Source organism: Pyxicephalus adspersus, chromosome 1 (assembly GCF_032062135.1).
Source record: "Pyxicephalus adspersus chromosome 1, UCB_Pads_2.0, whole genome shotgun sequence".
In the NCBI taxonomy this organism is placed as follows: domain Eukaryota; kingdom Metazoa; phylum Chordata; class Amphibia; order Anura; family Pyxicephalidae; genus Pyxicephalus; species Pyxicephalus adspersus.
Genome location: NC_092858.1, coordinates 88788515 through 88814133, shown reverse-complemented (window position 1 = coordinate 88814133; position 25619 = coordinate 88788515). Strand labels below are relative to the sequence as shown.

At 37.8% G+C, this 25619-nt stretch overlaps 2 protein-coding genes across 2 annotated transcripts; both read right to left on the bottom strand.

Annotated features, from left to right (window-relative positions):
- Positions 1-1641: 1641 nt before the first annotated feature.
- On the bottom strand, positions 1642-6981 carry PITHD1 (PITH domain containing 1). Its single transcript, XM_072417673.1, has 6 exons — positions 6709-6981; positions 5957-6000; positions 5790-5867; positions 4318-4422; positions 2094-2202; positions 1642-1847 (listed from the first exon to the last, which is right to left on the bottom strand). Exons 1-6 carry the CDS (start codon positions 6889-6891, stop codon positions 1746-1748), a joined length of 621 nt encoding a protein of 206 aa, XP_072273774.1. The 5' UTR covers positions 6892-6981; the 3' UTR covers positions 1642-1745.
- A 3138-nt stretch (positions 6982-10119) lies between these two features.
- Positions 10120-24059, bottom strand: ELOA (elongin A). The gene is made up of 11 exons (XM_072417650.1): positions 23969-24059; positions 18888-18944; positions 18408-18520; positions 17377-18295; positions 16395-16503; positions 16138-16296; positions 15681-15778; positions 14703-14883; positions 14204-14315; positions 13946-14124; positions 10120-13131 (listed from the first exon to the last, which is right to left on the bottom strand). Exons 1-11 carry the CDS (start codon positions 24038-24040, stop codon positions 13070-13072), a joined length of 2061 nt encoding a protein of 686 aa, XP_072273751.1. The 5' UTR covers positions 24041-24059; the 3' UTR covers positions 10120-13069.
- Positions 24060-25619: the final 1560 nt, after the last annotated feature.

Below are 25619 nucleotides of genomic sequence, written 5' to 3'. Positions count from 1 at the left end.
TTTGTTTTCTGGGATAGGCGAAACTATATAAAGTCTCCATTTAATCTTGAACCTAAGTGAAGAACCTCCCACCCAAAGAGAAATGTAATCACTCTAAAGAAATCTAAAAAGGTATATTAAAAGAAAAAAAATAAAACAAAAGGAGAATATCCGACTTTGCTTTTAATTGTTGAATTTACCCAAATTTACAAAAAATTTAATTGTTGAATTTACCCCGCTCTTCAGGACAGGGTCCTTTGCTCCTCCTGTGTCACTGTATCTGTCTGTCATTTGCATTCCCTATTTAATGTACAGCACTGTATATTATGTTGGAGCTATATAAAGCCTTTTTTATTAAGAATACATTCCCCTTTTACAGCATAGTTAGGTCCATAAAAATCTGAACAGAGAAAACTTTTTTATAATTTTGGTTCTGTACATTACAATTAATTTTAAACGAAACAACTCAGATGCAGTTGAACTGCAGACTTTCAGCCTAATTTGAGTGGGTTGAACAAAAAGATTGCATAAAAATGTGAGGAACTAAAGCCTTTTTTAGCACAATCACTTCATTTCACTGGCTCAATAGTAATTGGACAAATTAAAAAGCTGAAAATAAAATGTTCATTTCTAATACTTGGTTGAAAACCCTTTGCTGGCAATGACTGCCTGTAGTCTTGAACTCATGGACATCACCAGATGCTGAGTTTCCTCCTTTTAAATGCTCTGCCAGGCCTTTACTGCAGCAGCTTTCAGTTGCTGTTTGTTTGTGAGCCTTTCTGTCTGAAGTTTAGTCTTCAACAAGTGAAATGCATGCTCAATTGGGTTCAGGTCAGGTGACTGACTTGGCCATTCAAGAATATTCCACTTCTTTGGTTTAATAAACTCCTGGGTTGCTTTGGCTGTATGTTTTGGGTCGATATATAGATTACCTGTAGTTTAAAACATCATGTACTAGGAAGAGTCATCTGCAGAGAATATAAGCTTCCATGTAATTTTTATAAACACATGATGGATATTTCACCTTATCAAAGCTCAGTAAAGCAGGTAATTATATTCTTGGCCACTTGGCAATATATTGACAGAGCTTAAGGGTTGTTGTAAAAATAAATGGTTCTAACAAACGAGTATAATGTAATGTACCCTCTGGCATGCAATGTGTAGTATATCCTCCATAATTTGCTATAATAATGCTCCTGCACAGTTTTCTATAAAAGTATTGTCGTTTTTATTCATAAGGAAAACATTTTTGGTGCTATACTGAAAAAACACTCATACTGCATCCGCAGACTTGACAGCTGGCCAGCCTTTTCATTCCCTATGGAGCCCTGACTACCATGCAGCGTCTCCCGAAAGACAGCGGTTCCTTGAGTGGTAAATGCATTGCAACCTCACCAAGTGTGAACCTAGCCTTACATAACACGGGGAAGATATAATAATTATGGACACCATAAACAGTCTACTGAAAAGTGATACTATTGTCTGTTCCAATTAAAGCTGAAAGATGCAGGAACATGTCTGATCTATACATACACATCCTAAATAACATTAAAGTTTATTAGGTCAATTATTCTAAAATCCAAGGGGACTCCACAAGGGCAGCAGCCTAATTATATTCTTCAGTGTTTTAATTTGCTTTGTGGGATGAAAGACACATGCAAATTATTAGGATGAGACATTTTTATTTAAACATTTAATAAACATTTAGCATAAATCATGTGGAAATTAGTTTTTTTTTTGTTCTGCCAAGAGCCATTTTTAGGACATTATGAAATAAAATGTGACTGAGGGGTGATTTGTGTTAATTTGTGATCAGCTGGATTAGCTGCAGACTCATAGTTACAGATGGTCACTTCATGCCTTCGAGCCTGAAATGTAAACAAAGGCAAAAGTCAAAGACAAGTCCAATTTCAATCCTCAAAAACTTTATCCAAAACCCCCCAGTGGCCAGCACTAAAGCAAAATGGAAACACCTTAACCAAGAACAATAAAGGTTTAGGAGTGTGGGTGATTATATGTGGAGTTCTGACTAATAAACATAAAGCTTGATCTATCCCAGAACTTCACTCCCAAAATGTTGTCAACTATTTGTGATTTTGTTTTGCACCCTTTACCTCTGACCATTCTCCTTTTAGGCCAATGTAGACAATCTTTGTGTGTTCAGCCCCATAATTCTTAGAGATGTGGATAGACAGATGAGATACATTGGAAAACCTGGCTACTCTATAAAACAAAACCAAAACAAAAAAACAAATGTCAATATTTAGGTTTCTAAATCACCAGGTGGGAGTCAAACAAAGAAGTTATAGCATTATTCAAAAATATTAACAACAATGCATATGGTAAGAGATAACCTAACATTATTTCCCAAAAGAAGACCGTTCCATGATATAAATGAGTTTTTAAAGTCAACGAGTGTGGTCAACAGTCATTAGAAAAGAGAAAAAAGAAATTTAAAAGACTTTACATTTCCACTGTTTAAACAACGGAATCCAATTTAAAACGTTATTTAAGATTTATTTCAATCAAAGAAGGGCACAAAATATTTTTTGGGGGGGATATACAAACAAAAGATAATGTGGATGCCCTCCTACCCTAATGTTAGAGGCACAGAGGTTTTTTTTTTTAGCAAATTCCAAAACGCATGAAGTAGATAAGAAAATGTGTACCAAGCAGAACATCCTAAAATGGAACTGTAGTTCTGCTGTAATTGCCATAATATCCAATTATGGCTTTCCATCAAAAATATCCTGTTGTTCTATCCGCTAGTGTGGATATTATCTCCACTGGTTCTTCTGGGTCCCACACTGCTCCTTTTAGGCCAAGGGGCAGCCTTTCATTATTTAACCTACGTGTTTGCACATGGGTGATACACTGTGCTATCCATCTCTATTCCTGGCATCTTTACCTGGGTAACCTCAAAGCATAACCTCAGCTACAGGCATTGTGGAAAAATGAATTTTCAAAATTCACAACACATGCTTTGGTTCCTTTCCTTTATTTTCATTGGAAGCAGGGACCTGGCAAACTAACAGGCAGCAAATGTTTCTAAGCTGTAAGAAACCGGCTTCAGAGTCGGTGTTATGATGTTTGAAGATGAATTACTTCACAGCACAAGCAGCTAAATTGAGTAAAGGTTTAAAGTCATTTACAGCTTGTTAAGAGAATGTAATAACTTTAAAAAAGTCAATACTTTGGCTGCTAGATATTAGAAAAAAAATCATCCAAGGAGGGCTCCTAAAAAAATGCATTTCTTTAACATCAATAAATTGTAAGAACTGTCAATTAAGTAATGCTTTCTATCTTAAGATGACTAGCTTGTCTGTAGATTCTAAGTGGTTAGAGAGTAGAAAGTAAACCATGTATTTATTCATTCCTGAAAACCACTCTTTTTTATCATTGGGCGTGAGGTCCACTGCCTGTGATGTGACTATTGAGAAGTGTGGCTTTGCTATTGGGACTGAGCTACTACACCACAACGAGGCCATAACCATTACAATTCTGTCTTATAGCATGACAAAACTAGTCCTGCAAAACCACTGAAAGCCATAGGCTGCGTACACACATTCAGTAAGTATTGGGGGAAAGGATCTTTCTTATTCGTTTCCAACAACAAAAGGCTGAACAAGTGCTGTGCATACAGCGTTCTTCTGCTCTATGCAGAGGGAAGGGCGGAGAACAATGGAGCGGCACCCGATGCGCTTCACTTCCATTACAATCAATCATTCTTGGATCCGCCAGGACAGAGCCATGAACGACAAAAGCTGTACACACGCCAGATTCTCGTCAGATATCAGCCCTCAGGCGATTATCAGAGGAGAATCATCTGACATGTGTACGTAGCCTTAAGCAACGTGCACACGTCAAATTTTTCTCGCCCGATAATCGGCTTTGGCCCTGTCCTGGGGGATCCACGAACAATGAACGACGAGCGATCTTTAAGTCTTTAAGGGAAGGGGGAGAGCGCGCAGCAGGGTGCGCTCCGTCGTTCTCCCCCTCCCCTCTGCATAGAGCAGAACGGTGCTGTATGTACAGCACCGTTCATGCATCGTGCGGTTCTTAACGTTGGAAAGGATCGTGAAAGATCCTTTCCAACAACAAGAATTACACGTGTGTATGCGTCTTTAGTCTCTGAAGCTGGGCACACGTAAATACCATCTCTAAATGGTAAAAGACTGCGAGCTGCTTACTGGCACACTGGAAAAAGGATAACAGATTGAGGTACAAGTGGTCCTGTTTTTTCAGACAGTAGAGAGGTTTTTCACAACATAAATTAAAAGTAGAAAACCCTTTCAAACACTACCAAAGATAACACACATGTAGGTAGGAAACCCCTACTTTGTCGGATACTCCAGTTCTCCAGTTGTATCAAAGTTTAGATTAAAAACTTCATCTTCTTTCCTTCCAGTATCATCAAAGCTCATATGAGGGACATTCTTAAACCTAGGAAAAATAAAAATCACAGCAAATGTATTAAACGTTCTAAATGCAAATTGCAAAGAAATATCACACTGCATTCTACCAACAGTCTGAGAGGCTCACAGGGGCCACCCAATGAAGTAACTGCTGGAGGCTGCTGTGGTCATTTAGTTAAAGCCTAAAAGATTTGAAGCTAAAAACTATGCAATGCTGAGCATGCTGCATACCAAAACATGCTGGGAAAGTGGGGTTTGTTGGCAAGTGCAATATTTTATATTCCCATTATTAAAACCAGAAAATAAGTAGATGGCACCGACAATGTATGTAGGGTGGAATGTTCAATCACTTTAATAACCACAGCATGCAACACTCCTCCTGATCTCAACTAACCTATTTATAAGGTATGTTGTGGTATGTCTGCATAAATACAAATCTTTACCTTGTTATATATGCACATAAAGTACAGCAATATCCACTACCTGTGTACTTATCCTGTTTTATTACATAACCTGGAATTATTATTTTTTTTGCATGCATGCATGCATGGGCTTACAGATTAAATTGTGGAAGTGGAAAGCAAATAAAATACTCCAAGAATAAAAATGATATTTTTGGCCATCACGTGTGGCACAAACCCAGAACTTCCCATCACTCTGAGAACATGGCGGTGGCAGCATTATGCAGTGGAAATGTGAGAAAATAAAGTGATGATGTAAAAAAGATGGATGGCGTTAACGACAAGTAATTGAGGAAAACCAGTTTCACTCTGCTAGAGATTTGAGCCTATGATTCACTTGCAGGAAGAACAATTACTCTAAATATACTGCTACACTGTAGTGGTTTAAAGGGAACCTTTCCGTTGGTATCTCCTAGTCAAAGCCCAGATCCCTATACAACTGATGTCTGTGGCATAAATTGAAGAATGCTGTACTCCAACACAACTTGGAGCAGTTTTGCCTTGAGGGAAATTACATTTACTTGCTGGGATTTATGTCGTCGGCTAGTAGTAAATTGCCCCAAAAGACTTGTCCTGCAGTGATGACAAAAAAACATTCAGTGTTTGCAAGAAAAAAAAAAGCCACCAGGAGCAGCGGTAAAGGTTTTTTCGCAAAGGGGACATTGCATTTTTGTTCTGCCACAAAACCTTTACTCCCTGGTGACTTAGTATTTTAAGCTTTACTTAATGTTTGTGTCACAATAAAAGCACCTTTGAAGTGATAGGCATGTTGTGTAAACTAATGAATGCCACCCTCCAAAAAAAAAAAAAAATTAGTTCCAGGTTATAATGTGAGAAAACAGGATAAACAATGATATATATATATATATAAAAAAAAAAGTCTGTAACCGATGAACAAAGTGTAATAAATAATACTTGCCAATATGGTACTTACAATCTCATCTCTGCAGGGTGAGCATCGCTGTCCTCCCCGCTGATAATAATTCCTTTTAACTTTACATTCCCTGTGAACCTAACCAGAAACAAGATCAGCAGTTATAACACAGAGCAGACAGAATACAAGCATGTTGGTAATAAAAAAATAAAAAAATAAATACTTACGGAATGTTGAAAAGTAATTCCTCACCATCATCACTTTCTACAAACTGAGAGAGGAGAATAGGAAAACACAATCAGAACAGCCATTTATATATAGTATTGTGAAAAAATAAATACAAATAAGGGAAACAGAATTTAGGATTTGAAAGTTTAGCCAATTAGAATAGAGGAGGAAAATAATGATGCCTGAAATAGGCACAGGTGATTATTCAAACCAGACAGTAAAAAAAAAAAAAAAAAAAATTGGTGAATCTAACATTCATCAGATGTGTTTAGGTTAAGACATAAAACTGGATGAATCTGAGAAACGGCTAAATGGTGACACTCAACATTGTACACAGGAGGCCTCGAAAGTTATACAGCTCCTCAGGATTTCTGTATGGGTGAACACGGATATCAGACTGATACATGTTAATTAAAGCTGAATATATTGATTAGTTTTATGTATCTGTATGGGACGTTTGTATTATTATTATTATTATTATTAATAAACAGGATTTATATAGCGCCAACATATCACACAGCACTGTAAATTAAATAGGGGTTGCATATGACTGACAGATACAGAGAGTACCCTGACCTTAAGAGCTTACAATCTAGTAGGTGGGGGAAGTAACACACAATAGGAGGGGAGATATGGAGTGGTGGCAAGTAGTGGGGGTTTAGTACATATAAATGTGCTGTCTCCATTATCACAACCTCCCAGGTAAATACGGGCACTGCCCCTGTACCCAGCACCCATTAGTGACATTTACCCTGCTCCAGTCTGTCCGCTCCTCCCAGGCCCTGAACACAGTCTTGCCGCTGCCCTCCTCACTTTCATTTAAACATTCTAACTTCTCCAGGTCAATCTTCTTATAAAGTCCATAAGCCAAACCTCGTTCTGCGGCTTCAAGGCAGCAAGCGCACTGCCCGCTGTGACTGTGTCCGTGAGACATGGCAAGTGTTCTGACAGCTACGACACCGCCATGTGGGTACTCCCAATTTTTATAACTGCACGCAAGCCGCCATCTTGGTACTCCCAGGAAGCACTGAAAGACCTGGCTGCAATGTGGCGTGTTAGCCAGTAGATGGCGAAGTCTCTTTTCATTAGTGAAGTCATATGGTTACAGCTATGCAGAAACATGGAGGCACCAGAATGTGGGACTTTTTCCTCACATTCATTTACAGTATGTATGTCCCTACTTCATCACTTAAAAGGTTTGAAGCCAGACCAACATAACTACCAAGCAGGTGGAACTTATTTAAGAGGTCAGGACTTCACAACTGTTTCTTAAGTACAAACATACCAGTATTAATATTAATGTTATTTTTAATAAACAGTATTTATATGGCACCAACAGCCCTGTATTAGGTTATGTATACACATAAGATAAAAGTCATTGGAAACAAACAATAAACGACCAATCGTTTAATAATCGTTGACAAAAAAAACACATAATGACAACAACGCCGATGAACGAGGGATGTCGTTGGAAACTAATGACGATCCTGGCGGATCTGTGCGATGATCGCTTACTATCCATTGTGTGTACAGTCATGTACTGATAGTGGAAAAAAGTGGATTGCAACACAACGCATAAAAGCAGATAGCATTAAAAAAAACAGAATTAAAAAACCACATTTACCTTAAATCCCGCAGATCTCCTAACCTCCCCAGCGGTAACCCCGAGTGTGACTTGGGGTAAAAAAAGGCCTGTGTCCTCTGCATCTGATGAGTCACCCGGGAGTTCCCAGTGACGTCGGTACGTGCGACCGTTTCTTTGGGGGAGTGGCGGGAATTTTAAATGATTTTGTATTGCATTCAATACAAAATAACTGTATTGAATGCAATACAGTGGATTTATATGTGTAAAAGCGGTACATTAAAATTTATTTTACAGTATAATATAATAGTATAAGTATAGTATTTTTTTTAATTTATTATTTTGACATGATTTTGTGTTTCAAACTTTAATATACTCATACTATTATATTATACTGTAAAAAAAAAATTTCATGAAAAACAATGTACAGCTTTTAGACATACAAATCCAGACAGGAATAAACTGCCCAGGAGGTTAATGGCGCTGAACCTTCCTGCGATCCGGTCCAGCGCCTTTCCTAGAAATCTTCGTCTCGGTGCAGGGGCACCACCATCTTCAGTCTTCTTGAACGTCACTTGATCTCACACTGCACAGGTGACATAGCCCTCTGTAAAGGAGGGGGAAAAAAAGCCGATTTCACTGCACATGCATGAGATCAGAATTTCTTTACCCTAAATGGAAAAAATGCTTCTGAGCAGCTAAGAGCCTCCCGGGATGCATGATTTGGGTATAACGGGGGGCTTTGCGCTCCCATTCTGTCTTGATCGCTTCATTCAGGGCGTTGCACTTGAAAAAAAAATCAATTAAATTTTTACATTATATATAAGGATTGTCTATCCTTTTATGTACACATAATATGAATATATATATATATATATATATATATATATATACATATATACATTCCAGGCATAAAACCAATTACAGACAATTCCTGCATTAGGGGTGTGCATGAGTTGTTGGGCCTTACGGACATTTAATTGTGATTAAAGTGCTTTTTTTTTTGTGTGCTTCTGTTCAGTAGGCAAATAAATGGTCTGCAAAGCAATGCATAATACAATCCTTCCCTAATCTAAATCCTTTTAGCCATTGCCAGATCCATTGAAAATAAAATCAGGCCAGGACAGTTATTTTTGACCCACCATTGCTCTCCATAGCCATTTTTTGTAACTTTACTGCAGAAGTAACCTCAAGACTATACAAACACCACTCACTTCTATGGTGCAGCTGATGTGCGGGCAGACTGTAAGGACCAATTCACATCTTTTCATAGTAGCAACAGGCAGTAAAACACACATCTTATGGCAACACAGGGTAACATGTGAATTGTATTGTGTTGTATTATCATTAACTTTGCATTAATACATCGGTAGGCCATGCGCCCACACCCTACATGTCACTACAATGACAGGGATCGGGTTGTAGTGCAGTGTTTTCAAACAAAAAAGGCTCAGATACTATTTTGTTATTCTCTAAGTCTGCAAGGTTATTTGCTGCCTTAACACATTTTTTCACATTGACTTTTCTTGTTTTATTTATTTTTTCCTAGAAATGGCCCCCTTAATGGCTTGCTTGGCCTTTTCTTTCCTATCGGGTATATTACCTTGTGTGCTTTTATACTAAATTTAGAGCTTTAATATAAAGTATATCTGTCATCTGTAACATTATAGTCTTTGTACAAGGTTATTGATATTACAGAGGTGAAAATAAACTGCCACAAATACACAGAATTGATACACGTTTTTTTGTGGTTATTGCACAATGCAATTGTACATTAAAGACTTGGAGTCAAAGACCATATGCAGAGCCATCAAGTCAAAACTCATTATCTGCCTGCTTTCTCCAGTCAGCTTGGTATTTTCTTGTCCTGTTAATATTTCCTTATGCAAGGTTTTGGCCACCACACTGTACAGTAAAAGTAACAGCACCAATTGTATTTATTTTTCTTTATTACATTCTTTAGTTTATACTTGGTGATCAAGAATAGCTTTATTTGACAAATGTGTACTTTACTTCCTTCATATTACCCTCTTGTAATCTCTGTCATAGATGGCACTAAAATCCCTAGCATCTGATGGTATTGGATGTTAAGAAGGGTTCAGTGTCATCACTTAAATATTTGTGTGACATTCCTTGGGCCTAGTGATTGTCTGCTATACTTGAACATTATCACCAGGATTAGATTACATGCTCCCTCATACCCAAAATTACTGAGTATTGTTGACAGAAGCAGTGAATGAGAAGGGCAGTCCTGGTGGGTTTTAGGAACTTTAAACAGAACTATCAATCAGCCAACAGTCTCCTTTCCTGTCTATTCCTCTGATTTCATGCAGAGCTACAGCCTTAACTGAATCCAACACTGGTGCCAGTATCCCTGCGATGGGCTGTGGTTTCATTAGACAGATCCATAGCTGGGTCCTGTAGTGACTTGGAGGACATCATGCAATACAGCCAAGAAGTGTGCCAGATGCAACGATTATGCCAGCAGCCACAGCACTGCAAGATGGTAAACAACACTATCCACATAATATACATTTCCACAGAAATATACTCAAAACTATGAAACAATGAAGACACAGATTTTGCAGTATTCACATTTTATTAAGAGCCAGATAAAATTATTTGCTTATAGAAGTCTAATTAAAATATTCAATCTCATTGAAACCACAAAAGTTTTTTCCTAATTTTTTTTTTGTTTTATTTACATAAAAGCAAGAGCGCACAAAAAACAAGAGTTCTTTACAGCCCCTCCCCATTGACTTTAGCATATTGTTATAAAAAATACAGAATCAAGACTCTTCACAGTTGACCTATGTTATGGACCATTTATGTCTTGGAACTGTAGTAGATTAAGATGAGATAAATTGCAATGGCTAAAAAACACTAAGAAGTTAGTGCGGAAAACGTGGGGTTTAGACTATACAATGTATAAGAATTAAGAGAATAATTTATTTGTAAACTGTATTGTGTAACCACTTAATGTTATCTTAAGTTATTTTTATAATAAATGAATCCAAGTCCCTACACATTATCTTCTATTTCAAAATCAGGTTTATAGGGGGGGATGACTGCCCTGGCTATTGAAATAAGAGAAAATGATAATGGTTCTTTTTTACCTGCTATAAAACCCCTGGGGTTACATTACCGCTGAACATTGGTCAGAGAAATTTTTTCTACTTACAGCTGGTCCCTCCTACCCGCTGCCCAGGTTTATAACTCATCACATCTAGGGGATTTTATTTTCAGAGTAAAATCTTCCTTGTTCCTTGCTCCTGTAGCTGCCAGTGTTCTCCTCCTGCTTTGCTAGACCAGTCCCAAACCATCTGACCCCTGATGTCATCCCTATGTTTGCACTTGGCACTGTAAGGGAGGGTACTAAGGGCCTGCCCACAATTTGGGGTATTAAGCAGCAGGGCAGAGCCCAGGTGTTGCAGGGGCATGGCAAGTCTTTCTCTAAAAACCTCATACCCTATAACTACCATCCTTGCAGTGTAGGGGGAGTGGGAACCACTGCAAAGGGAAAAAACAATTTTGGCAGAAGTTCAGCTTTATGCTTGAACAAATTTAGAAATAGGGGAGGGGCTGTAGAAAGCATTCGGAAGTGTTAGAAAGCAAGATATGGAGCACACAAACCACTGACAGAAACAGACTGGTTGCACAGAAAAATAAATTATTTTACAGATGTGTCCATTATAAATGTTTTTTAAAGACATTTTGGCTGAAGTTCCTATGTAGGGACAAATTCATTTTTTTCTTTTTGAAACAGAGCAACTACCCCACATATAGTCTCTGTATTACCATCACATGCACTTCTCAATAACACATATCCTCCAGCATGGCCTTGTTTGATCAGCTAAGCTCTTCATAGTCACTGAAACAGAGCAAGAAGCATGCATGGCAACAATGGGAAAAGGACATAAAACAAAATGTTAGTCCTGTCATCACTTCAATACATGCAATGGGTACACTAAATCCATGGCCTTTGCCTGTCTGCAGTCTTGCACTGTCTTACTGTAAATGTGTGTCTATGGAGAAAGCTATGTTAGAGATATCAAAGCTACACAGTGGCAGTACATTTACGGATGCCAAAGACAAGGAGCAGTTGCTGGGCTTCTAAATACGGTAAACTTGCCATTTACATATTTTTGTTTAAAAACAAGTGCACTTAAACTGATGCAAAGTGCGAGATACCTTTTAATATTCTTGCAGGAGAAATAAATTATTGGGACGTGAAAAAAAATTTCTGAAATCTATTCAAGACTCATACTTTCATAAGTTTGTAAACCCTTAGAAACGCTCTATAAATATGAAAAACAGACACATTACCTTTTCATATCACTGGTCCTAAGTGCAGTGATATGGGAGAAAATCTTAGCTGAAGTAGCAGCTTTCAGTGCCTCTGATCTACCTAAAAATTACTCAGCTATGATCAGGGCAGAGCTCTGACACTTTCTAGAAGTGTCACAGCTTGCGACTACCACCCCTCATATCCCTATAGGCCCATCATTATGATGGATTGCCCCACTGGCCTTATTTTCTTTCAAAGTTGGCAAAGGAGTTAAATCTAATTATTTAAATCATCCCTTTAATGAGGTTACATGTAAAATGATGTGTTTGTTTTATTAGATCACAATCAAAATCTATGGTAGCATCTCTTGGTTCAAATATACAGAAACTTTCTAAGGGTTCACAATCAATTCTTACAACTGTATGTATTGCTGGCATGTCATAAAATCCTATGTCACTGAATAAGTCTCTGCATAATAATTACAATCATTACATGACAAACCAACACTAGGTAGGTATATAGGTATCCAGAAAACATAATTTGAAATTGTGATGAGTGGAGCCTAAGGTATGTCATCCACAGGTTGAACTTTTGAAACCCCTTTGTTTTTAATTAGTGCAAAAATTTACATCATTTAAATCTTTTTTTCATGGGTTATCTTCATGGGGTTAATTATAGACTTCATCCAAATGACATTTACAATAAACGAATGACATTACTGTCCCACACATGGATGTCTGTCAAATACACTTATGTAGTTTGCAATCACAGATGGGCTTATATGAAGGGCCATTGGGAAATGGTATGTAGTAACCCAAAAAAACAAGATTTTAGCAGCTTTGAGCGGACACAATAATAAATTTTACATGATACTGCACATAACCGCTTTGTATTCCTTTGTAATCTCTTCGTAAAGCCCAAGAGTAAAAATTCCGGAAAACAGGAGCTTTGGCTGTGATTTGCACTTTAAAGAAGGGGGGACAAGTTGCTGTCTAAACATGAGCCGATAAAATGGTATATCTGGATACTCCGCAGAACTATACATACAATGAATGAAACATGTATTAAAACTTGAGTTTTACCAAGTCGTTAAACATTCAGCAATGGGGGACAGGAAAAGGTAGGGTGGGGTGGGGGAAGCACTGTTCCAGGGACTCCATCGTACAAAAGCAAAAACAGCCCCCTATGCTGCTTTATCCCTCCCCCATTACAACACCACAGTTAATATTTTTTCTCTGTACTTTATCGTCGTGAAAACCTGTTCTTGAAAGCTTTTATTGTTTTGGCCATCATTGGAGCAACTTCTGAAAAACAAAAAAATAGAGAAACGGTACAATTTACACACAGAAGAGCACAACATAAAAATACTTGTAAAGAATTTTAAACTCTACAAATGTTCATGAGTGGCATATATCAGTGCTCTCACCACCCGGCACTTTTCAGCAACCACCCGGTTGTTTTTGGGTGGTTATTGAAGAGTTTGGTCACAATACCAAGCTTCCACCCGCCTAGAATTTCTTCCCACCCAGCTTAAAAACATTTCTGGTTTGAGCACTGATATATGACTAAGCAGTAATACTTTTTTTTTTTTTTTAGAAATATCCCATAACATTTATTAATTATGAAATACCAGACTATTATAATATTCTCAACTGCTTAAAGCAGAACAAAAAAATAGTGCAATGTAAGGATACCATAGTAATATATAATTTAGAGGCCCCTGTAGTGATTTATCCCTGCTTTTGTTCATTTAACAATTGTATAGCAAATTAAATCTCTTCTTGTCATTTAAGGCTTGGATCCTGTGCCGTCCTGTAATCTTCTTGCTACGTCACCCAATCTCGCACTGCTCAGGAGCAAGATCGACTGATTTAGCCTGCTGCACTTTTTTCATAGTACAGGTAAAACGAGGAGCAATTAGAAGCTGCCAGAAGCCTCCTGGGATGCATGACGGGAGTGTCCCAGGAGGCTCTGTGCTCCCATTCTGTCTTTATTTCCCGGCAGTCAAAAGAGAAGGGGAGAGACTTAACAATTTCCATCAATTTTGTAACAAAGAGTTTCCCTTTTTTTTTTTTTTAATTGATTTGATTTAGCACTACTCAATTAATAGCAACTTACTCTTGACTTGTGGTTTACGTGAATCATGTCCAGATTGAACACTGCTTGGTGGTGGTGGCACGGTACAGCTGGTACTAGGTCCTTCATATGAGTGTGGCTCATCCGAGGACATATGGTTATTACTACTACTACTGCTGCTGCTGCTGCTGCTGCTGTTAACTGGAGTAAACGGCTTCACCCTAAAGTAACATAAACAGAATACAGTCATAAATTTTTCTTTATGCTGTAGGAATTATTTCCAATTAGTTTAAACCATACCTGATCTTCTCATTGACAAGTGCTGCACCAGTTCCAAACTTTTCTTGTCTTCTGCGTACATCTCGTGGGGGTTTCACCTCTGTATTCACAAAGGCCATTTTTGCTTGCCGAACTGTATTTAGAAAAAAAAAGGCGGAAATGTGACCACCACCAAAATCACTAAGACCTAGAGAATTACAATACATATTTTACACATCAGACACGCACACTGTCACAGCACTAAAAAGTTACAAATGTTTTGTCAAAAGTCAATCCATTCAAAAATGTGAAAAAGAAGGTTTTGTGTATGCAAAATATTCTGTTAATATGAGCATCACCATTTTGGTTGCCGCTTGTGCAGACACAAATGGACACATCTAAACACACTTCTACTGTCAAGGACCTATTTTTTGAAATGCCAACTGCAGTACCAGAATCTACTATAAAATTAATTTTGGTTGAATGATTTTTGCACTGATTAATGGATATGACTGTTAGGGTTTTGAATATGCTTCATTACCTTTTGGTTTATTTGCATGAGCAGAGCGAATATTTTCTGTCAAGGTTTGAAGCCTCTTTTCTCGGGCTTCATGTAATCGAAGGTACAGTTCTCTCCAGGACTCAAATTCTTCTGGAGTACCTTTTTTAAAGTCTCGCTGACAATGGTTCCTCCAAAGTTGATCTGTGTCTTCCACTAATACCTACAAATGATACAGTCAGCTCACAAAAAGGATGTAAACTATTCAGGATCTCAGGTTTTTACTCCTTTGACTCCACTAGAAAACATTCATTTAACTTGCTGTCTCTGCCACAGCAGTACAGAAATCAAGGGAACAATGTGACAAAGACAGCAAGACATACACAGCAACAAAAACACAGATTTTAATTGTCACTTGTACAACTAAAAATAATTTTGTGTTGATGTTATTATCCCTAGTGATGAGATTTCCAAAATTCCCTATTGTTTCCTTTGGGTAAGGAAGATGTAAAGATATCTCTCTATACAGGATAATGTCAGCATTAAAAATTTGAAGGGATTTTAATTTTTTCCCATAAAGATATAGAAATTAAAGGTTGGCAGTAAAAGCTTTATATGCCAGACCTCAGATTACTGTTAAATAAATAACACTGCTGCTAGAGGAAGGGCTTGCAGTCACTCCGTTTCTGACTCTCCAGGTTTGATAGTTGTTGATATCAACTCATGCATAAAATACAATAGCAGGGAAGCTTTTTCAACTTACAGACCAAAAATGCATTTAGCAGCTTTAAGCAAATTTGTCAAGGGATTTGTGCCTGTTCCAGTAAGGGTTTTTATACTCCTCTCCTGATGATCTGCAAACCATTGATAGAGTTTGCTAGATATAGAAAAACTACATTGTACATCTCTAAATTGAATTTTTTAGATATCTGATTCCTCTACATTTTTTTCAACCATTCTTTTATGTGTTCTGTTATCCATGACTGTATGTTTACATTGTATACTCCGAAATGCACTCACATGATTATATTCTTCAATCCGATACAATTGCTCTGGGGTACACTTCTCCAAAACTGGCTCAAGTACTGAAAATGGTACACCTCCTACTTCATAGATAGCTTGAAAAGAAAAAGTAAATGATAAAGTGTATATGAATATACTTATTTCAATATTTAACGGTTTGTTTGTGGAAAATGTATGCAAATAGTATGCTTTTAGTCTGCCAATGAATTAACCTGTTAACATGTGAACATGCTATTTACACTACATTAAAATTTGCTTTTTATAAGGATGTTTACAAAGATCCAACAGTGGCTACAAAAGCAGAAGTCAAAATCTTTATAATGTAAATAAAATGTTTAGAACAAAACATTTTTTATTTCCCAGACCTTTGTTCACTACCATCATAGAAAATACATATGTAGACTACTTTATTTTACTATGATTATTTTATAAACTACCTCTCCTCAGTACTTACAGTCAATGTTATTAGCCAGAACACGGATACACTGTTCATAAAGGGACATCATCTTAGGCAGATAGGCAGTTTTAGATCCAGAATACACCTGCATTTTAGAATTGAATCTACGGCCAGTAAATCCAGCACTTTCCTCTTCTTCTGAGGACAAAAGTGGAGCTAAACGAAGGAAACACAGAAATCAGGTGGCAGTTCATAATACATTCATACCCATTACAAACACATTATTATTTAGCTACTTAATAGTTTATTGTTACCTTTCCTCTTGTGAGGTGAGAACTGAACAGGTTCAATAGAAGGAAGAGGACGATAATTTGGCTGGATCATAGGTAGCGGAATGTCGGGTAAAACCGGAACCTGGTCCATCTGCACCATATTACATACAGAATATAAATTATAGCAATAAAAAAAAAAAAAAAAAAAAGACATTCTGCAAGGACTCTTATAAAGGAAAGTAAGAGAATCCTCTAATACTCTGCAATATATGAAATAAATGCTATTTATGTTCTCTAGTGGCTAAACTCTATTTTACTAGCCAAAAATTAAGGCCATGACCAAATTAATAATGAAAAGGAGTTTTCATTTTAGCATGGTACTGGTGGGTTACTTACAATTCCAGGATAGATATCAAATGTATTGGTCAGGCTCTTGCCAACAACCTCACCTATGCTATGGGCCTTACTGTTGGGCTTGTTTTAGAGATTTTCTGCCGAATGACTGAACAAGCTTTTAATTGTGGATAGTACTAAAGATCGAATAACTAATAAAAAAATAATACAACGCTATCTAAGATACGACACCCCATCAGTGGAGGCATAACAATAAAAAATCAATTAAATCAATTTAATGCTGAAAATACCAGTGTTCTCCCCAGCCCTTTTAAGCCAGGTGCATCACCCGGCACTTTTCAGCAACCACCACATCATTGTGGATTGAGGTTAATCTATGCCAATATACTGCTACACTGCAATTATTATTTAGTTTGACAGTGAATTTATTGCTAGTGGTGTCTCCCACTAAATTAGTTAATTCCTATTTAAAGCACTTCTTTTACAGCAGAACAAAAATTTCAGTGAAAAATTGCAAGAAGGCAGATTCCTGATGGCAGAAGAGACAGGCTAAATCTCCTCTGTTCCTTCTGCAATAAAAATAAATTTGTTTGCTTTATGCATAATCCTGTGTATGAACTTGTAATATCCACTGTTTAAACCAAGCCAGTATCTTAAAAGACATATCTACCTTGCTTAAGTAGGCTGATGTTTCCTTTTTGTCTCTTCGGTCAGATGAGGACTTTGATTTATGTTTGGAAACCTCCTTACGATCGGTTTTGCCGTCACTCACTTTCTTGTTGCTCTTTTCAGGTGCACTTGCTGGTTTTGGTGCTGTTTTTTTCTTCTTTTTCTGGGGCTGGTCATAGCTTAGATAGGATTCAAAGGACATAGTTGGCTGTTCAAATTCATCATCCAACTCTGGGTCTGCCGGTGGAACAGAGATCTTGATTGATTTCTTTTCCTGTGATCCTTGTTCGCCTGATTTTGTTTTAGATTTATTCTTTTCGGATTTGTCTCTGTGTGCTGGCTCTGAATCCTTTTCCGACATTTTGTTTCTCTCATAAGACTGTGTGTCCATTTTAGGTTTATCAGATTTTGATTTATCATGATGTTTTTGTTTTTTACTATCCAAAGGATCATCAGCTTGATTCTTAGAAACGGTGTGCCTATGTTTTTCCTTTTTATGGCTGTGCTCTCTACTCTCTGGAGATGGCAGTTTCTCTCGACTGCTTCCAGAATAGGATGGAAAGTCATGCATTTCCTTTAAAGATGTTTTTTCCTTCTTTTTTTCTGCATTGTGACTTTTAGTCTCTGATTTGTGCTTTTCTTTATGGGAATATTTCTGCTCCTTGCTTAGTTTTGGAGGATAATTAGGAATTCTGTCCCTGGAAACATTTTGTAAATTATAGGTGGGTTCAGGAGAATAACTTCTGCCATCTTCAGAATCCTCATGGTCTGAATACTGTTCTTTTCCTGACCCACTATGTGATCTGTAACTGTCCTCAAGTTCATCTTCATACTCATTAAGGTCTTCTTCTGGAGATGGGGATCGTGGTCTTTTCTGGGAACTGCTTTTACTGTACTCGCGTTCCTCGGGTTCAGCGGTTCTTTAAATGCAAATTTACAGGAAGATAAATATTACAGATATTCAGATGTAAAAAAAGCTATGTATTTGTTGGTGAACAGTATAGTATGTATAACTATATTATTGATTATTACCTTGGGATCTCCTGCGGCACCAACTTCTTCCACTGAGCAACCAAGCTTTTGGCTAGCTCTCCTACAAATTCATTTTTCCGCAGTCCATTAACTGTCTTGCCTATCCCAGTTTCCTACAATAAAGAAAATATATATTAGACAAGACTAAAGTGATAAAACGTTCCTCTTAAGTTTCTGTTTGATCACAGAAACTCAAGGAGCTCAAATACTTTTATTGTACTAATAAGAAGTATGAAAGCAATCTGCTAAATATTCTAGTTGATTGGCTCCAAAAGCTTTCAGGATTAAAATTCATCAAATCCCAGTGTGTATGGGAGACTAGAGAATAGGGATGACAGCCAGGCAAACAGCATTTTTAAGAGAGACTGCCAATCCCAGCTTCTTAGGAAGTAGAATCAATATATTTTTCAACAACTCATTTTTTATTGATGTGCTTACAACTTTTGTAAACATTTCAGAGAAAAAAATGAATAACCTTACCACCAAAATATCAAAAGTAACAGGAAGCTCTGCTAACCTCTTCAGTGTCTTGAGAAGCTGCAAAAGAAATGGGAAAAAATTGTTAGGCCTCTCTGGAGGATTCCAATAGAACAGGGATTGACAACTCTACCTACCATCACTAAGTAAAAAATGCTAACCTATCACTATGGAAGAAGGAACTATATTTGTACAAAATGATGAACCATTCTGTTCGTGCTATTAGCACTTAGTTAATGTTACCTATACTCTGGTGTAATTTGCTCCTTAAACTGCTAATGTTACCTATACTCTGGTGTAATTTGCTCCTTAAACTGCTAATGTTACCTNTTAAACTGCTAATGTTACCTATACTCTGGTGTAATTTGCTCCTTAAACTGCTAATGTTACCTATACTCTGGTGTAATTTGCTCCTTAAACTGCTAGATTATCAATGGTAATGTGGGAACTAGTCATATGACCGGCAGGGCCCAACCACACATTGCACATTGTGTGTTAACGTGCCTTGCATTGTGTTAAGGGTTAATGCAGCCCCTGGAAACTACTGGCAAAGTGCTGGGATCACAAGCTCAGGGGGGTGATGTTGGGTGCTATAATCCTACAAAAAAATACATGTAATGCATTGAAGTTTATCATTACAAATGGTGACTGGATTTGTTTTTCTTTTTTATCACCAGTCATTTCTGCCAATAACTCCTTCTCTGTTCTAGGGTGACAATGATCACTCAATGCACTGTATCTATGGAAGATCAACATTGTTACCCTACGATTACACAGCTCTGTTGATCTGAACTACTAAATCTCCAATTCCCCCCCCCCCCCCCCATTACATAGACAGGTATTGCTTCGTAGTTCAAGAACGATAGCGGAAAAACAACAGACTGCTGGAGATTTCTTGTGTGTCCACAGGAAGTTACAAAACGACTTTTGACATAATCAACGGGTGACACTCTGTACTTATACAAAGTCTACTACACCCTACAAAAGCAAACTAACATTGCCACCACATCTAAGGACCTGTACATGGAAACACACTGTTGGATTTAGAAATACTTTGGGTGAATGAGAAGGGGGCATTGTAGTATAGCACAGAGTTTCCTAGCACATGGCTTGCAAGACCATGAGGCTGCCCTGATCCTCTCCCCCTGCTGCTGTCAGAACAGCAGAGCCTTGCTTAGGATCACAGCAGCAGCTGGAACCAATCCCATGAAAATGGAGCTTCCAAACAACATGCAATACATTTCAGAATTGTCATTTAGAAAAACAATGCAACAATATTACTGTTATCTAGTGTTTACTTTGGTTGTGTTGCTTGGAATATTTTTTTTTTGCTTTTTTTGTGTTATGTTAAAAAAAAGAACAAAAAAAAAACACCTGTCACTCCAATACTTTACCTAAACAAATTAGTATTTGTTTTTTGTTTAATAATCTGGCAAAACTGGAAACAAATCCCAATTTCTAATCAGCTTTGTTACTGATAACAGTTTGTATGTATTTTTGTTAAGATCTATGCTATTTGTGGTCAGTGTTTGTACTGGGTTCCTGGGAACTTGCAAACCTAAGCCCTCCCAACTTCAATTACAGTATTCCAGCTAAGATATAGAAAGGAATAAGTTTCTGCCATGACACTAAGAAGAGTGACTGAGACCTCCCTACCTTCCCACACTTAACTACAATAGTAAGAATAAAGAAACTATAGTGGTTTTGAGCCAAGATTTTAAGTCTACATTTTCTAGCAGAAAGTGGAGGCCACCTCTTTTTATTCTGTAAATGCCAGTTACCTGGCTACACAGATATGCATAGTTGTTCTAGGACAATAAAGTAAAGTACTACAGCCGGTAAGCCAGTTCAACTTCCATAACAAATAATCATTTTTATTTAAAGATTTTTAGGGTTATTAAAAAAAAATTAAATATAAAATATATAAGAGATACCATCTTGATGAACTAGGCGGAACTGAACAGAACTTACTTAGACCTTACAGAAGTATAGACCACTAAAGGAGAAAAAAAGACCTTTAACTCCTCCAGAACTTTCCCTGCTGCCCCAAATTTCCGTACAGTAAATTTGGCACTGCACACACTAATGCAGCAGAGATGAAATGGAGCACTGACCACAGGATCATTTTAGTTTCTTTTTTTTTTTTAAATAACCTACCTACTGGCATAGCAGCTATTATGTAGTTTACATTATTATTTCCAAGGCAATTTAAACTTGCTTTAAAGCCGGCTGCTGGGAATAATTTAATTCCCGTGGGAGCTACGTCCTTCCAGCCTAGATGGCCGATGATTTCAAGCCTGGAAGAGGACCGAGTGAAGATGCTAGTAAAGTAGTGGGGAGAGTTTATTTAAAACTGCTAACAGGCAAGTAAGTTTTTTATTACAGGTAAGACATCACCTGTCCCTTTTGTTAAAAAATAAAAACTTGAACAGACAAGTTACCTAATTTTTAAATTTAATTCTGTTGTAACTGCAAACATGCAATCAGCCCACTAGCAGCATTTTAGATAATTTCAGTTGATACAACACTGTTAGTGGTAGGTTGCTTTCATTTATTTGGTTGCTTCTCAAGTCAAAAACTGGTAGAAACCCTCTGTTCTGGTTGAATGATATCCTGTGTCATCCATTCTCTTTCAGTACACTGGCAGTCTTTTACATATCTGCTGGCCTCTCCATAATCACAAAGCCTGGACCTGTAGTGTCTGGCATGGATAGATTGGAATGCACACATCACAACCTCATGACACAGAGTCTATGTTCGCACTGGGCATGAGATTGTGGTGCGATTACATGCCAGGGAACTGGTGCCTCTGGGGAGACCCCATACAGAATGAATAGGGGCTGCAGAGAGCAGTACTAGTAACGCTTACTACCACCAGCTGTCAAATATGCAAGACCCACACAGGATCACTCCATCCTGAAGCAGATCTGAACCTGCCCTATGTATGAATAAACACAGCCCACAGTCCAATGCAATACAAATGGTCAGCCATTTGTCATGGTCACCAGAACCTCAAAATCTTAAAGCAGATGTAAACCTCAAACGGCTGATAGTTTAGGCGCTGATCTATTTCCCTTTGATTTTGAAAATGTTTTCCCTCATCAGTCTCCTGATGTGAATAAACTTTCTACTAAAAGGAAAATATTTCAGCAGAAATATGTGGTAGGATAACAATGAAAAGATCGGGATAGAGCGATGTCACCTTGTACATGTTCACATTCAAAAATCTGACAACCTGTGTTGAGTGAGTGACAGATTTTTTACGGTTATATATGCTGTAAATATTTAACAGAAAATGACTACATGTACAGTCCTTTAAATGGATGCTGAATCCATAATGGGGCTATACAGCAGCAAATAAATGAGAAGGAATGAGCAGGAAAGCATGTGCAAGCAAGACCCAACAGCTGATTCTGGAGTACAGCGCCATCAAAACATAAACAGCGCCTACAGAAAACAGTGTAAATTTTAAAACGCGCTTTGAAATCCATGCTGGAAATCTGAACCGGATTATTGATGGCCGGATTTTTGAATGTCAACCTGTAATATAAAGTGCCTGTACCACAAACATTATGGTAGAATTAGCAGTATGATTAAATCTAGTTATATTTTACTTATATGTGCTTTAACCCTCCTAGCCTATTCCCGCATGTGACTTGGGGTGGATTTCCACATGCAAAAAGAGGTAATTTCCGAGTCACACTTGCAGTCACTAAAAACCCCACTTACCTTGTTCAGTTGGCGTCCCCCGGCGTCCCCCGGCGTCCTGCAGCTCCTTGGAACACGTCTTCTTTCTTCGATCTCCAGCTGACGACTGCAGAGACGTTCTTTGGGGTTTCCTGGTGATGTCGGTGTAGGTGGGAGGAGCAGCGGGAAATTCAAATAATTTTGTATTGGATTCAAAACAAAATAGAGTCTAATACAAAGAAATCTTTATATAATATATATATATATATATAATTATAATATATATATATATATTATACATGCTACTGTACAGTTATTTTACAGGTTTTTGTATTTTTTTTATTTTTAATAGATTTTTGTGTTTTTTTTATTTAAAGTTTATTATTTCAATGTAATAAATTTATTAAATGTTGGACATATTTTGGTGAGTTATGCCTAAGAATTTTTGGCATACAATGTAAAATAAATTTCCATGCAAAAAATATAACGCTTTTTGCATGAAAATACAGACAGAATTAGAACGCTGGGGGGGTTAAAGAAGACAAATATACCAAAGATAAAAATTGATGGTTCGGTAATCTATCCAGGGGGAATGGGTCTTTGTAACTTTCTTCTCCTAGAGCTGTAACTTAGGGTTCATTTATTCCAGCATCATTATATCCTGCAAGTTCAGTGCCCACCAATGTGCTGAAAAATAAACACGGGTGGCATTTTCCATCCAAACTGACTGTAATGTGTTGCAGCATTATATAATATCATACAGATAAAATAAAAGTCAATAACCTGGGAACAGAAGCACAGGAAAAGTATGAAAATCCGAGTTCACACATTGGGGTTTATTAATAATGATCAGCATTCATTCCCCCTTACAGGTTTAACAGCATGGATAGTGAATTCCCATGATCTCCCCCATTAGAAAGAGAGGTGAAGGGATGAGTGCCCCCATTACTGAGAATTTGGTGGTAAACAAAAAACCCTTTAGGAACTTTAACATTTCATTGCTTTTAGAGATCTCAATGGGACAGGAGGTGATAACGTACGGTAAGGTACTTTTATTGACTAGCTCCTATTAGATATAGAACAGAAGCACTATGTTAAGGCATCCTGGAGTCTATTCATAAGCCAGGATTCAGCATATGTCAGGCACAGGGCTCGGTGTTCAGTGACAAGGCTCCCGGTCCACAGAAGCCCCTCCAACAAGGTGCCAGCAAAGCACTTCATACCGCTCGGTAACAGCGCACCATTCAGCGAAGTGTTCCAAGCTCTGCCCGACCACTCAGTGTTATCTGTACACACAGACCCCTGCTCACACGCACCCTCACACTAGCACACGGACGGTTTTTTTGGACTCGTCTGACGGCCTCTACTCGGACCGACGTTTAAATCACAAATTCTACCTTTTTAGGCTCCGCACTGGCCGAGAGTCTAGACCGCAGCTTCTCCACAACTTCCACCACGGATTCCGCCATCTTTAGTACTGGCAGGCAAGCAGACCGGAAGTTTCCTTTCATCCACATTCCCTAGCTTCGAATACCATCTTAGTTAATGGAACCGGAAATTGCAACGTGACGTGTCTGATCCTAGAAGTGCTGGGAAGGATCGCACACTGCCATATTTACTACTGGAAACCGCCCCTAGCCTATTCATTGATAGAAAGCATGAAAGCGCACCTGTTTCACACTCCAATGAATACTAGATGACAGACTTTCTATGAATGCTTAACTTTTTTTTCTACGCTAAATTTGTGCTTTGCTAGCATGAACACTGCTTTAGCTGAATACATTACTGATAGTTAAACAATTTGCAGTCACTGTAAAGCAAATGACCCTTATTTTATATACATTCCCATGAAGAAATAAATATTAACTTATGGCACTAACAGCTTGGACCATCCTAAAAAAAAATTTGTTTAACATGGCCTTCACTAAAATGAGATGTGTGCTAAGAAGGAACCTTGAACCTTAGGTGACCCACTATAAGCTAGGGAAACCATTCCTGATAGAATTATCCTAACCCAGCAATGTATAGAAATAAACCATTAAGGTAGGTGCAGCAGCCAGAACCTTCTTCCAATCCTTTCACTTGTGTATTCCGGCACTATTTCCACACTCCACATTACCAAGAACTTTACACAGATGGATGGGACTATTACCTAGAGAGGTATTTCAAGTGTAAATTATGTTTCACCTAAAAAAGGTGAATAGTTTGAGGGGAAGATGGCCCAGTCATCATTAGCAGAGTTTACATTAAAGCAGAGTCCAGTCTAGAAATGGAGCATAAAATGCCTGGTTTCCACAGGGCACACCCCTTCACCCAAATACCAAGACTCCAATGTTACTATAAGAGGTACCTAAGGCAGATCAGGAATCCATATCATTGGGGAAGAGGTTAATATAGGTTTACAGTGGTTTTAAATGAGATGGGTGCATATTACACACCTTTAAAGGTTAGGTTTTGCATTTAGAAAACTTGCATGTCTTCCATAAAACAACCAAAAGGGACAATAGGAATCCAAAGACCATGATGGCAGTGGTGGTCAGGCTAAGAGCAGCTTTGTCCTTCAAACACGGACGTGTCCAAGGGCACACAGCAAGGCCAGTGTGCCAGATTATTCATGTCAGATTGTACATACTTGTGGCAAAACAGACAGAATTACTCAGCAGAGCTGGAGTACAAATCTGGTACATTTTCAGGAAGTGGGAGTCCATTTTAGACATAGTACAAGTTTTGTTAAAGAGTCACTTCCAAAGTTCTTAATCTTAATAGTATTATCTTAATTGTATTTTCCTTGCATTTTCTGTGCTATTTAGTTTAGTAATAAAATTAGCCTAAAATCATAAGATTGACTGAAATGAATTAGTAACTTTAGGTGAAAGTTATTGTTGGTAGTGACATCTCAGGAGGGAAAGTAAAGCCATAGCAACAAAACAGCCCTCTTGACGGATCCAAAGAGGTTACACTGTTAAGACCCACAATTATTTCTCCTATTCTCATCCCAGGTGGGAGACTGGTTACTATAACAAGCACAGCTCATAATTGCATGGCAAT